At 38.2% G+C, this 13,800-nt stretch overlaps 1 protein-coding gene across 1 annotated transcript; it reads right to left on the reverse strand.

The window, feature by feature from the left end:
- Positions 1–977: 977 nt before the first annotated feature.
- OTOP1 (otopetrin 1) lies at positions 978–13,510 on the reverse strand. Its single transcript, XM_053976625.1, has 6 exons — positions 13,225–13,510; positions 7,947–8,083; positions 4,999–5,057; positions 3,426–3,556; positions 1,522–2,468; positions 978–1,148 (listed from the first exon to the last, which is right to left on the reverse strand). The coding sequence occupies exons 1-6, from the start codon at positions 13,508–13,510 to the stop codon at positions 978–980; spliced, it is 1,731 nt and encodes a 576-aa protein (XP_053832600.1).
- Between the last annotated feature and the right edge of the window lie 290 nt (positions 13,511–13,800).

A 13,800-nucleotide genomic window follows, 5' to 3' on the forward strand; every position in this document is an offset into this window, starting at 1 on the left:
TTTTGAGAATATATTCTAACATCTTGTAAACCACACTTATAAAACTCTCAGCCAAAGGCCCTCTGAATTTCTAGAGGCTTCAGCTTTGCTTTACACCACCTCTGCATGAAAACATACGATTATTTTCCAACCAGAAGACTGATCTACAATGAACTTAGCAGCTCATTTAAAAATTGTGCAGGGAATACATACCATTCTGGCACTGGAACACATATACCTAAATATGATCTATAAGACTAGTTATTTCAAGAATATTTGAATAAAGAATTAAGTAAAAGGATTAATTTTATTCCTCAGTTATGTCATAGAGTAAATACAAGAAAATTAATAGAATTGTATTTTATCAGAAAAAATTATATACAGCATTATATCTAATCATACATGTTTCTCACCTGGATTTCTTGCTATCTATATGTATCCACACAATAATAATTATATATTGATTTTCATCAGTAATAAGGAACTTTAAACTAATTCCTGTGTCCCAATTACCTAGGAAATATTTTTAGGTTTTACTATAAAAAAAAACGAAGCTAGGAATTAAGACTTGGAGTTTTCCTATTATCTCTGTGATTCAGGAGAAACTCTTCCTGGGATTTTCTGTTCTAAGTCATACAGAATTTTTTGTAAACCCCATTCACAAGTCACAATGAATGAAAACAAAGCCGAACAAATCCCAGTTGACTAAAACAAAGATTAATGAGATTGAATTAACTTTACTATGTAGTGTTAATCATATTAACACTAATATGATTCTGAAAAGTGTATTTATACAATAACACCATATATATAACAAAACATGTGGAAAGAAAGAAAAATTACATGCTATTAGCTATGGTCCCTTCTTTAAAAAAAATAATTGAATCTTCTATTTATTGAGCAGCTGCTGCATTCACTCATTCATTCATCCACTCCCTCAACTGCTATTTGTGTAATTAATTATTCAAGCAATTGTTCACTGAGGGACCGTATATGATCTATGTTTTACAATTGACCTCAAAGAGCGAGGCAGCTGAATGCATCCGATAGAAAATAGAAAAAGGCATCGCAAGGTTCACAACTATTATCCAGGGTTCAAAGCCAAAAACTATTTCTTCCAGTCCATTGTCATACTCCGGGCGGCACCCGAACGCCGGTGGTATCCACAGCTGCAGGGAAAGAACGCGAGGCCAATATTAATCACCAGCCGTACAAGTCAGTAGCCCTTAATGACTGTGACTCCACTGTACTGCAAACTGGTTTCAGGAATCCCTAAGAAATCCCTCCCTGTTGCTGCTGGGGCAGGCTGGTGGAAGAGGGCTTCTCCTTCTGATGTTGCTGTTTTTGGACCATTACTGAAAGGAGCTTCCCTCATTCCTCATTTAAATAAATTTTGTTCCCCAAAAGAATATTAATTTCTTCCAGAAGTAAAATTTACTGCCTACAAACTATATAACCATGCAATTTTAATATACTTATCACACTTGAAAGGATGGGAAGCTTTTGGATATTAACTTGTGAACTACATTCAAAATGTCTTACCGAAAGGTTGCAGAGGAATAAAAATGCAGCGATGTTCTTCAAAATTCTCCTCTTGTTGTTAGTAACAGAGTTTCTGCTGTAAAATGAGAAATCTGAGGCTGGGTGCATGACCAAACTATTATCTTGACTTGTTTCTTCTCTGGCAACACCAGCACCATCGTTTTCTCTCCCACAGATGCTGCCCTTAAACAGACAGGGTATGTCACCATTGTCACAAGCAGCTCTACCATTGTAAATCTCTTTGTACAAGGGGGTGAGAGACAAAGTGCTCCCCCGAGATATGGTCACTATTCGAAGAGTTTTAATGTCATCATTCACCTTTTCCTGTTCACGGTGGATGGATTCAATGATAAAGAGGTTCTGAATATATTTCTCAATAATAACCAGAACAGAGTAGGGCAGGTTATACCATGTGTATTTGGGATGACCTTGGGCACAGATAATGGCAAGGATTGAGCCCCAGGAGAGCAGCCAGGACCCTGCAGCTGTGCCCACCAGCAGTTCTGCATCCAGTTTTCGAGCGGGATTCTTGGAATTATCCAGCGATCTATCTTCCAGTCTGTAGATGAGAAGGGCGACGATTCCAGCTGTGCACATGAGAGCCAACACGAAGATAGCGTGCAAGTAAAACATAGTGAGTGCTAACTCACTTTTGATTTTTGAACCTCCAATCTGAATTAAATACACAACAACTATGGCTATCGTGCTAGTTAACACAATTAGTCCAAAAATCATTCCAACAGTTATGCCGTGGAATTTGAATGGAGTTTTGTTTTGCTGGTGGTGCTCAACTTTACGACCAATGTTCTTCCACAGGACATAGAGCATCGTGGATGCTAGGATGTGGTACTCTATATTAAAGGGATATAGGTAATATATTCCCTGAGAAAATATTGAGCAGAGAGTTGTAGTTGTGCAATTGCATTGAGGTGCATGATCATCTAGAACTAAAGGAGAAGGAGAGATCAGTTATGTGCATTATCAAGGTTCCTTGTTTTAAGTGAATAAGTAAAACATAAATAAAATAGTGAAACACAAAAGGTCAGATTTCAGTCAAACAACACCCAGTTACCCACCTAAGAAAATGCTTCCCCATGCTTCACTGAGGTTTGAAAGCAGAAGGCATCTCCAGCAGTTGACATAGAATGGCCTGGGCTGGAAGGGACCTTAAAGATTATCTATTTCAAACCTCCCCACCACTGTGGACAGGGAACCTTTCACTAGACCAGGTTACTCAAAGCTCCATCTAACCTGGCCTTGAACATTTCCAGGGATGGAGCATCCACAGCTTCTCTGAGTAACCTGTTCCAGTGTCTTAACACCCTCACAGTGAAGAACTTTTTTCTTTATATCTTCCTTACTCTAAAAGTTTGCTGACTACAACTTGCACCATCTTGCCAATGGAGAAAAAGATTCATTAGTAAAAAAAGCACTCAGAGTAAAGTCTTTGTCTTGTAAAACAGCACTAATGGATAACTTCTCTTCCTTTGAGCCATCCCACTGAATCCTGTAGGGCCACAGGCTACATGCAATCACTCTCCTGGGAAAGATTTGCAAGATTATCCATACTTGTTTTTTTTTATGAATAACTTGGTAAGTAGTAAACTCTCTTTTTAACACTGCTATGTTAATTTATTACTGTGATTTAGTAATAAAATAGTGATGTTATTCCTGAAAAGAAATGTTCTCAAAAACTCTATTTGTTTGGAACTTAGAAGAAAATTACTGCCTTGTTTACATATATAATAATGATCATATAACATTTCAGTATCAGCTAATTACCATGTGCCCAGAATGTCTATGCTGACATAATCATGAATGACTCAGCTAAATCCTACAGTGACAGTGTTTTGTATGAGTATGCCAGAGCAGGAATTTCACAGTGCACCAAGACTTTTGCTTACCTATAGTTATGTTCCCAAAACCAAGCGTGATTAGTCTTTCCTTATGTTCATTCAATTGATGTTTTGACTCTGTTAACACACCATTTGTCCACAGGAGCAAATTTGTGAAAACAGAATGGATAACACCAAACCTACAAAGCAAAGTAATTATCGCAGGAATCTGCACAGACAGTATCTCATGAAATATGTTAAATGAAATTAAATGGATTAACTTTCTATGTACAAGCTATACGGCACTATTTATTTGTCAGTGCAGGGGGAGGGTTGAAAAATCATCACCAATCTCTAAAGATGTTCTGCAGTCACTGAAATCAGACTTCCAAAAACCTTACAGAAATGCCATATATTAAATAGCCTAATGTATTAAACTGTTAATAGAATGCCAGATGTTTTCCTACACCTGAGGCTGTTCATGTTTCTTCACTAAGAAACAGTTCTTTATTAGAACACTGTTCTCAGTGATAAAGTTGCAGTTAGAATTTTTTTAAATCTACTTATAAACAGAGCTGATAGCACCAGCTGACGTTGCAAAGCCTTTTGTAATCACTTTCTTCCAGAGCATGGGGTTTGAACACTCACCCAGGAGAGCAGAACCAATGGAGAACCTTCACCACAGATGATGTTTCTGAGCAAGTTTATTTTACCTCCTATAGAAACTGGTCAGATCATTGATAACTTTAAATAAGTACTTTGAAAACTACCATGTTTGCTTACTTGTTTTCTATGTACAGACAGATCAATATACATTAATCCACCTTCTCACAAACCTAGAAAACACATTGGATCTGATTTGGTACATAGGATACCAGCAGGGAGGTTGTGTTTCTAAGTGCATGTGCACAGCTGCATCTACCACAGCTGTGAGGCGTGGTTGATATGCCTGAGGGATGGGATGCCAGAAGGACCTGGATGAGCTCAAGAAGAGGCTCTATGGGAACCTTAGGAGGCTCAAAAAGGCCAAGTGCAAGGTCCTGCGGCTGGGTCAGGGCAAGCCCCAGCATCAACACAGGCTGGAAACATTCAAGGTCAGGTTGGATGGACCTCTGAGCAGCCTGATCTAGTTAAAGGTGTCCCTGGTTATTGCAGAAGGGTTGGACTAAATTACTTCTAAAGGTTTCTTCCAACCCAAACTATTCTATGTGTCTAAGACCTAGTTTTAAAAAGGTGCTTTCCATAAAATCAATATAAAATACCTCAGTTACATTGCATTGACTGCAGGTTGGTGATACAGGCTCCCTTTCAGTAGGTAAATAAATAAAACATAATATAGTGCACAGTCTTAAAACACATATATGATGCTTCCTTCTTAAGTGATTCTGTGGTATCATATATTGCCATTTTCCCCTCTCATGACAAAAATATATGTATTCTGTCACTATTTTGATATCAGTGCAGGTTGAATAAGGGTAAGTGGAGTTACTTAACTGTTCTATTTCTTTCTACTTAATGCAATCAAGAGGAGAATCAATCTCTGTATATTTTCACTGTCTCTCATACAATAAATCTTTGGTGTTAAAGCACTGTACAGACCTACACCTATTATCATGCCAGATGAGGATCAGATCCACTTTACCTTTCAAGTGTTTTGAAAGACTGGATAACATCCTTTGCATGACACCACAGAAAATACACCTAAATGGAAGAAATACAGAGAAATATTGTTACACTAATGCACATGTGTAACACTCAGAAAAGAAAGTGCATCTGTAGATAGACATTCAAATTGTTAAAACTTCTGATGATTTAAACTGAGGCAGCTCCATCTCCACACATATGAAAGAGCTCATGATTTCATGTGATATTTACATAGAACCTGAGATTTCTTACATTAAAAGTCAGTGGCTTAACAGTAGAAAGTCTAAGTATCACTCACCAAAACATATTTTCCTTCTGTATCTGAAGAGACTTTTATTTCAATGTTAAACAAAATAAAGTCACTGGCTGTGGATAGAGGTGTGATTGCTGTGGGGCATGGTCATGCTAAGTTTGAATAATTTATGAAATATATTCAATTCTATGGAGGGAAAGAGACTGATGAAAGGATGCTAGACTTGACTAATAAAACAACAAATTCCCAGGATGCATGAGAAAAGTTTGTACTAACTGCATGAGAGACAACCCCATTAAGAACACAGCAGCTGCACTCAAGGATAGCACAGAAAACTCAAACAAGGAGTAAAAGAGAGAGATAACAATAATGACTTAGCAAGTCAAGGTAAGGGGGATAAAATTAGAACTCTCTGTTTGTGAGAGCATAATGGAGACCTCAGAAAGAGATTGCCACTGAAACAAAACCAAGTGTGGATAGGTTCAAGAAGAACTATACCAATGTTCCTCAGGGATGTTAGGGTGACACTAACAGTCTGTTAACTCCCAATAGTTCCTAGGATACTGAAGTCATCAGTAGGTGAACTATCAGGAGTGAGAGTCCTAACATTTCTCTTAGAAACCTGCCTGGTTTGGTATTCCAGAAATGGTCTGAAAAGTGATAAAAACTTTGGGTTCTTCTTCAGCAACCAGAGTAACTGGAAGCCCATTTTTCCACAGCATCCATTACTGTAGGATGCCTTCACAGCCACTGTTTCTGAGGCAATCAATGCTAGGCAAAGGCAGCTCTTTATGGCTCAACTATGCTACCCAGCAGTAACAATTCCTCTAATGAAGCATTCATCAATGAGAGGAGTGGTCTCTGTAAAATCCTAGATGTAAAGACTAAAATATTTCATGTAGGCTTCAACGGAAATCAAATTGAAATTACCTTAGTCTCTAATGCCATATTCAGTTTCCCATCCTAGGAAAAATGCAGTAAAATCTGACAGCAGATCTGAAACCATTCCTTAAAACTTATAAAAACATAAGTTTTGAAGATCTGCTCAGACACAAGATAGTGGGAAGAAATAGGACAAGTCAGTAAAGAAATAGCAAAAATCCAGTTTTTGCTCACAGAATACTGATTGTGTCAAGGGGACTTCTGCCTGCAGAAGAACATAATGCACAGCCTGCCCTGGGAGGGCAGGTACATGTTAGTTCATACATGGGTGCACAACGTATATATTCATTTCATGGCATGTATCAGGAAGCCTCACTTAGAGTAAATGACAACAGAATCCGGTAGAAAACAAATTCTTTGGTTTTTAGATGACACATATTAGGGATGTTCTCTGCTGTGATTTCTTTCACTATTTCAAAGACACAAGATACATCTTAGGTAAGTTAATTACTTCTTAAATTTAACTTTTTCTTTGATTGCTTAGGCTAACATTCAAGTGTTTATTATTTTAAGCTCTTTAGATGATAAATTCAGTGACACTGGGTGATGTAAAATTTAAATTAGAATTATTGTTGCCTTTGTTCATCATTTTTATTCACCATTCTTCCACACTCCAGTTCATGGTGGCTGGAAACCTTGTCAGCTCTGGGTCACTGGCTGTAATGAAGAATGCTGTGTTCAGATCAGCAGGACAGAATAGCTTAATTTCATTGCTTTGTTTTTCAGAGATGAAAGAATGAAGTTGCAAGACATGGAGAGTGGATATTAAAATAATGTGAAATTAAGATTACTTCAACCAACTCAGAATTTCACTGTCAGAGAAAAACATAGATGGAGTGAGAGGTACTGTTTAAATTTCAATGCTTTTTTTTAAGTGTTGAAGAAAGCAGAAAAATGTAGGTTGTTCAAAATCTCATTTACATGCGATCACAACTGCTAGGAAAACATTTCTTTTTTTTCTGAATGACATAAACCTCTTGAAAAATTCATAAAAGTGCCTGGCTATGATTGAGTATCTCAGTTGAGTAGCTTTTTCTTTCCTCCTTCCCTACAAACGTGCTGACAGGGGTTTAGAGGAGTTAATGTGAGAAACAATCAGCTATGGAGTGTCACCACACACTGTAGACCCAAAGCCTTATAACAAACAGGCAGCTGGAATATTTCACAGGATTCACTGACTATGTTTGCTACTGTGCAGCCACTGATAAGAACAACCAAATGCTTCTAGAAGGAACATCCATGTTCATTTGTTACAGGAAAGTTGTCCAAGTATTTTAGAACCAGCTAGGAAGGGTTTTGTCCCCTTTAACTTACCAGGCCTACACCTCTAACCACAAAGGAATTATCAGGTTAGACAGATTGAATTGAACTTGTCTGGCAAGTCCTACATACGTAAACAAGGGAATTGTCTTCAGCCAAAATACTCATTTCAGCCTGAAAATTCTTTATGTAACTTCAACTAAACAAAAAGGCTACATAACTTCAAGTACATGATAACATTTTTTTATTATTCTTTTTTTCAAACCCCTGTCTGAAACCCATGAATTTCATGGCTAAGTAACTTCAGGTTGCAAACCTTGAATTTACTATACATGCACAAGCATTTAGTCCTCAAAAGTATTCTGTGATATGCTTAGAAATCAAATTAGTGTTAAGTCCACTGATGACAAGATAAAATATATTTTTGGTAAGAAACAAAGATTAATATAAAACTGCAACCAGTTTTTTTAAAACTGCAACCAGACTTTTACCTGTAAGATGGTGTGGACAGCATGTGTAACAGGAAAAATGCCTTCAGTTGGTGATAAACAGTTTGAAAAATCAATATAATATCCAATTTTAAAGGAGTCCAGAATTAAAGTAATCACTGCAAATAATGTAATCCCACCTACAAATGAAAAAGATATTAGAAATTTTAATGTATATTTATAGTGTCTAGGGACCATATGTAAAATATACAAAAACCTATTTAAGGGAATGAAAGTTGATCAATATCTGTGTTCTTGTTTAGGGAAATAAGACTAGATCAATGCTCAAGAAGATAATTGACTCTATGAAATTAGTGCCTCTAATTTGTGACAGCCTCTGCCCAGTACATTAAGCAAGGTCATCACTGGACAGCCCCTGCATGGCCAGGGAGGAGCTGCCAGCCCTGCACTGCCCAGGACATTCAGCAGAGTGCCCAGCTCTGGGCAGGATCAGCCTCCCAGGTGACAGTGGCACTGAAGCAGCCATAGAGAGCAGGAATTACTGCCCTCAGCAGCCCACAGCAAACTGGGCACTCCTGGGGACCTAAAAATCATCTCACAGTCCCCCAGCCCAAAACCTCCACAGTGGGAAGTAACACAATCACTTGCTGTGCGCTCCCCATGGCTCGGGGGGTCACACTGTAACTCAGAGACCACAACCATAACGAGCTGTATGGTTTGTTCTCCTAGAAAGGAACCAAAGATTTAATTTCAATATCTGTATTTCACACACACACACGAAAATATCCTAAATACCCTAAAGAACTTTGAAATACATTTCCCTTTGTTTATTTTTTTGTTGCTGTTATTATTGGGTTTGTATCTGTATGACTAAGTACAATCGGCTACAAGATTACTGAACCAAACTCTAAGGCCTCCATTTCCTTGGTTTTGGTTTGTTTTGAGGGTTGTTTTGTTTTGTTTTTTTTTTTTTTTTTTTTTTTTTTTTTTTTTTTTTTTTTTTTTTTTTTTTTGTGGTTGGCTGGGGTTTTTTTTTCCCCCCTTTTTTAGGCTTTTTTTCAAGCAAGTTTTCACTGGATTTCATTTGGACTTATTTGAATGAAGGCTAGATAAAAATTTACCCATGGACCTTAACCAGACCTCATGATATAAACCAGCATCAGTAACTTAATCTTTCTTTACAATTCCTCACAGAGTAAATAACATAACTAATGTTGACTTGGATAAATATTTATCTTTTATATAAAAATATCTTTTTATTTATCTTTTATCTTTTATATGGAAGTACTTATACTTCCATATAAGTACCATGTGTTCCACTTGACATGTGGTAGTAAAAAAGTAATATTAAATTAAAATTTTATTCAATTAATACCTTTATTGTCAAAGTTGCATTGATGAAAATTAAGTAGAAATTATATAAACACACTGTAATTTTATTATTTCATTGACCCTTTAAAATTAAACAAAAATAGACTTCAGAAACCTTTTCAATCACAAAGGTATGAATTCCAGTAGGATTTTATGCTTTACATATGCTTTTATGTTGTACAATCTCTCTATAATAAAACCACTGTAAAATTACTGATTGAGAGTAATTTCTACCTAAAGCTAAAAACTTCTGCTTTTGTATTGCAAAATCTAAAACCTCAGCTCTGCACTTCATACATGTGTGTAATCCCATACAATTTTTTAAATTTATGCTTCTTAGGTCACCTAATTTGTTTTCTAACACATGTAACATGACTGGAGCCCACATTTTTAAATAGAGGTGCCATTTTTATTGTGTATGAAACTAAATGGTGTCATAAAACACAAAATTATAGGTTACACTTGAAATCAAATGATATGGTTTTTTCCTTATCTAAAGAATGTTAATAATTATGAAATAAATTAGAATTATATAACTGTTTATAAATCACTCTGCCTGAGGTAACTAGACGTGCTCTGAGCAAGGTGTTAGACTAGATGAACTTCAGAAGTCCTTTCCTACCTGAATTATTCTAAGATAGATTTTGTGATTTATGGTTTATTTACAAAGTAGGCAAGAAACAGCCTGTTCATTTGAAATTAGTCCATTTCACATGTGCTATGATTGTTTCAATAAGAAGGCAAAAGCTATCTTCTGAAGCAAAAAGATGATAGACTACTGACCTCTGAGGACTAGAAGACTTTATATGATGCTTAATTTTAGATTGTTTCATTTATTCAAATGGTATTTAGATATTTCTGCAATCACCCAGGTGGCCACACTACAAGTGTATACAAAGTGTCCAACGTGCTTATTTAAGGGCTTCGCAAGAGAATGATTGTACTGATTTTCTTAGTCAAAAAATCAAAGCACAACTGTAATGACCATATATACGGTATGTTAATAGTTTTTTTGACAACTTTTTATGTTAGAATCTTCAGTAGTATGTACTAATACTAAATGGACACTAGTAATTTCAAGGAAGATAATTCCACCGCTTAGTTATTTTTGTTTACAATTGTAAGAAATGTGAAATTATTGCTATTGAGCGCTGTTTCTTTTTTTTTGTTTTCAAACATTCATTGAAACCTGTGTGTCTTAAGGGATTAATAATAGGATTTTCAATATTGCTAAATGCCTCATTTCCTCCTAGCAACCATCAAGAAGATCAGAAAAACATAATGATACAGTTGCAAAAATACCATTCTCATTTTAAAATATTGTTCAAATAATTGGCAATTCAATGCAGGTAGTAAAAAGATACAAGTTGAAGTCTGTCCACTGCTTTTAAGTTGACCAGTTGTCAATGCTTTAAACAGAAACTGTGCTGCTAAAGAATGTGATAAAATAAAGCTGTTTGTGAAGCCAAGTGATTTTTGTTTTGAGTTCTCTGGCTCACTTCACTTTCCCCAAAAATGGTCAGACAGCTTTTCCTAGCAGGAGAGCAAACTTAGGGGAATAACATTTGGAATAAGCCAAGGAAAGACTTCCTAAAATTCCCTGTGGTTATTTGGGTCAGGATAACTGTATTGTATTAAAAGCACAGCTCTGCCACAAACTTTTCCCACATTCAGACTCTAGGAATGGTTCTTGGTCAACCACATAGGTGGGAAGACAACCAAGCTCAAGGGTTCACACAACTGACACCTTGGTGCAGAAAGGCTTGAGGAAACCTTCTGTGAGCAGTTCTTGTAAACTGATCATCCGTCCTTCTAGTGTTGCTAAACATGTCCAAGGAGTCAGTTATAGGAGGTTTTTGTTAAATCATTCCATTTCAGCATTTGTCAGAGCAAAATGGTCTAAGCAGGCAACTGCCACCACTTTTACTAAAATGATATTCACAGTTTGAAAGTATTCATGAAAATACACTCATTTTATAGTGTTTAATACAAGGACATTTGCTCTCACAATTACAGCAAAGAGATGTTCTTGAAAAGTAGCTGATAGAGGTAGTAAAAAAATTGCAGAAAGCTTTCAGTGGAAAAACTCAAACAAAATATGTCTGTCCCACTCCATCCTCCCCTTTCCTTTTTGGACTTTTGATCTTTCAGGTAAAAGATTTCTATGACAAAAGCACTGATAAAAAGGAGGGCAAGGGGGATCTTAGCAGAGGAATTGCCACCTGAGTTTTTCCTTAGCTCAAATAAGTTTTCTTTTACCAATAGAGGATAAAGGAGTTGCACAGATTTGTTGTAACTACAAGAAACTCCCAAGAATAGGAAAGTGTAGGTCATTCCCTAAGGGCAAATTTGTTGAATTGCAGCCTAAGAGAAGCCATGGAACCCACAGCACTTGAGAAGCCAGGACAAAGAGCCATCCTGTGCTGGTAAAAGAAATGGATAAGGTAACCTAGTAGTTCAATCTAGGATCTTATTTCTAAGTTCCTGTGACTCCTTATATTCTGTAGGACAAATGAAATGCTGTGAATGCAATGCCAAAAACAAAGAGGGTGGAGGATCCTGCTGTACTTACCCATGCTAGGCAGCATTTATTCCATATTTAGGAGGGGAAGGCTACCCTTTGAGTAACAAAACTTAGCTTGGTCCAAGGTAGGATCATATTAAGCCTTGCATGAATTTCAGGAGGTTGTAAGTCACATAAGCTAATACATGAAAAATGCTTGAGAGATGAATATTGCTTTGAAAAATAGTAAATAATCAAGGGGAACAATTCAACAATTGGTATGTGAACTCCATAAATTTCAGGAAAGAGTCTACAGACCATGGCTGTACATTAGACATTTAAAAAAATAGGTCTTCTATCAGCAATTCAAACACAAATGTTAACAGTTGCAAAGAAAAGAAATTACACACAAGCACTGAGATTGAGAATAAACTACATATCCACAGCACAACCTTACTTCAAAATAATTAGTTGCCAGGTGTTCTTGGAATTTGCATTTAGATATTTCATTAGCTGCTGTGAAAATTAGCTGTTGTCTCATTGTTAGTAGGTAGAAAACATTTTAGGGGAAAGCTGTCATAACATTCCACTTAAATACTTTCCGATCTATCACTGACAGTGCTGAGACCAGAAGAGGCTGGTAAAACTGGGATTGCCTGTTATTCCACAAGCACTGATGCAGACTGTTTCTTTTCCTTGGTACCCAAAAACACAGCATTCCTGTCACTACCACTCTGTGATGTGCTGCCCAAACACCTTCTCTCAATATACCTTTGTATCCTCACTCTGGTACGCACCTGACTGCAGAGAAGGGCTGGCATACCCCACCACTACCCTCACAAACTTTTATACTTTTTCTGCAAGCAAATGCTCAGTTTAGATTCCTTGTTTAACTGCTTTATATACTGATTACAAACTGATCTGGTCAGGGTTTTTGTCCTCTTCTGTCTAACTCTAGATGTTTCAAAAGCATCACTGTACACATATAAACAGGAATCTCTGACATACATCAGTAGAGAGAACACTTCAAAACCTTTCTGACTGGCACTACCATAATGTAAATTGCATGATACCATCTGGAAAAGGTGATAATTCCTCCAAAACAGCTGCAAGACACCAACAAAATTGTCTCTTCCGCTAGCTATATTTAATTTTTCAAGTTTGACCAAACCAGCCTGGTAAGGAAGAAAGGCGCTGGAGCTTTCAGCACTATAAATGGTAGGTTGGAAAGTGAGGATGTTTAACAAACAGTTTCCCAATACAATCTTCTAGTATGTTCAGCTTATGCATATATTTACTTTAGAGTGCACTGCACGTTCATTCAGTTTGCAAATACCAGGATGCCTCCCGGTAGGGATGGAGAGGGTAACAAAGAGGCAGCAGACACAGGTGATGGCACAGATGTCCCTTGTGCAGTACCACTCTGTGCCATCCGCCCGTACTTACACTTCAGCCAGCGGGCTCCGGCGTGCGTGTCCTTATCCCGGATCAGCCTCCTCTGCGTGCAGCTCCTGCAGAGGTACCACAGCATCCACAGCAGCTGGATAAGCATCAGCGTGATGAGGTAGGAGAGCAGGTGGCTCTTGCTGATGCCCACAGCATGCACAGCCCAGGCGAAGGTGAGCAGCAGCCCGGCCAGGAAGAGGTTGATGCCGTACTGGCTGCTGAGGATCTCGGCGTTTTTCTGCGGGTAGCTGCCGCCCACCGCGGGGCACCCGGCGGCTTGCTCCATCTCCCACGCCGCCGGCCAGGTGCTCCAAGCAGGCGGCCCCGCTTTACCCGGGGAGCCCCGAGGCCGCTGCTGGCCCGTCCCCCATCGCGGCGGGGGCGGAGCGGGACCGCCGGCCCTGGCCGTGCCCTGCCCGCGGGCGGGGGTCCCCGGCTGCCGGGGCAGCCCCGCGATCCCCTCTGCGGGAAAGGCTGCTGAGGTTTTGCGGGACATTCTTCCCCAAGACTGATAACAGCTGGGGTCCAGACCAGGGTAAGGAGAAGTGACTCGGACGAAGGTTATTTCGGAGCCAG

The sequence above is a fragment of the Vidua macroura genome, chromosome 4, assembly GCF_024509145.1.
Source record: "Vidua macroura isolate BioBank_ID:100142 chromosome 4, ASM2450914v1, whole genome shotgun sequence".
In the NCBI taxonomy this organism is placed as follows: Eukaryota; Metazoa; Chordata; class Aves; order Passeriformes; family Viduidae; genus Vidua; species Vidua macroura.

Coding starts and splice junctions, on each gene's coding strand:
- OTOP1 (XM_053976625.1), bottom strand. CDS start 13,510: ATGGAGCAAGCCGCCGGGTGCCCCGCGGTGGGCGGCAGCTACCCGCAG. Junction 8,084..13,224: donor CGGAGCCCGCTGGCTGAAGT/GTAAGTACGGGC, acceptor TTTCATTTGTAG/GTGGGATTACATTATTTGCA. Junction 3,557..4,998: donor TCTTTCAAAACACTTGAAAG/GTAAAGTGGATC, acceptor TTTGCTTTGTAG/GTTTGGTGTTATCCATTCTG.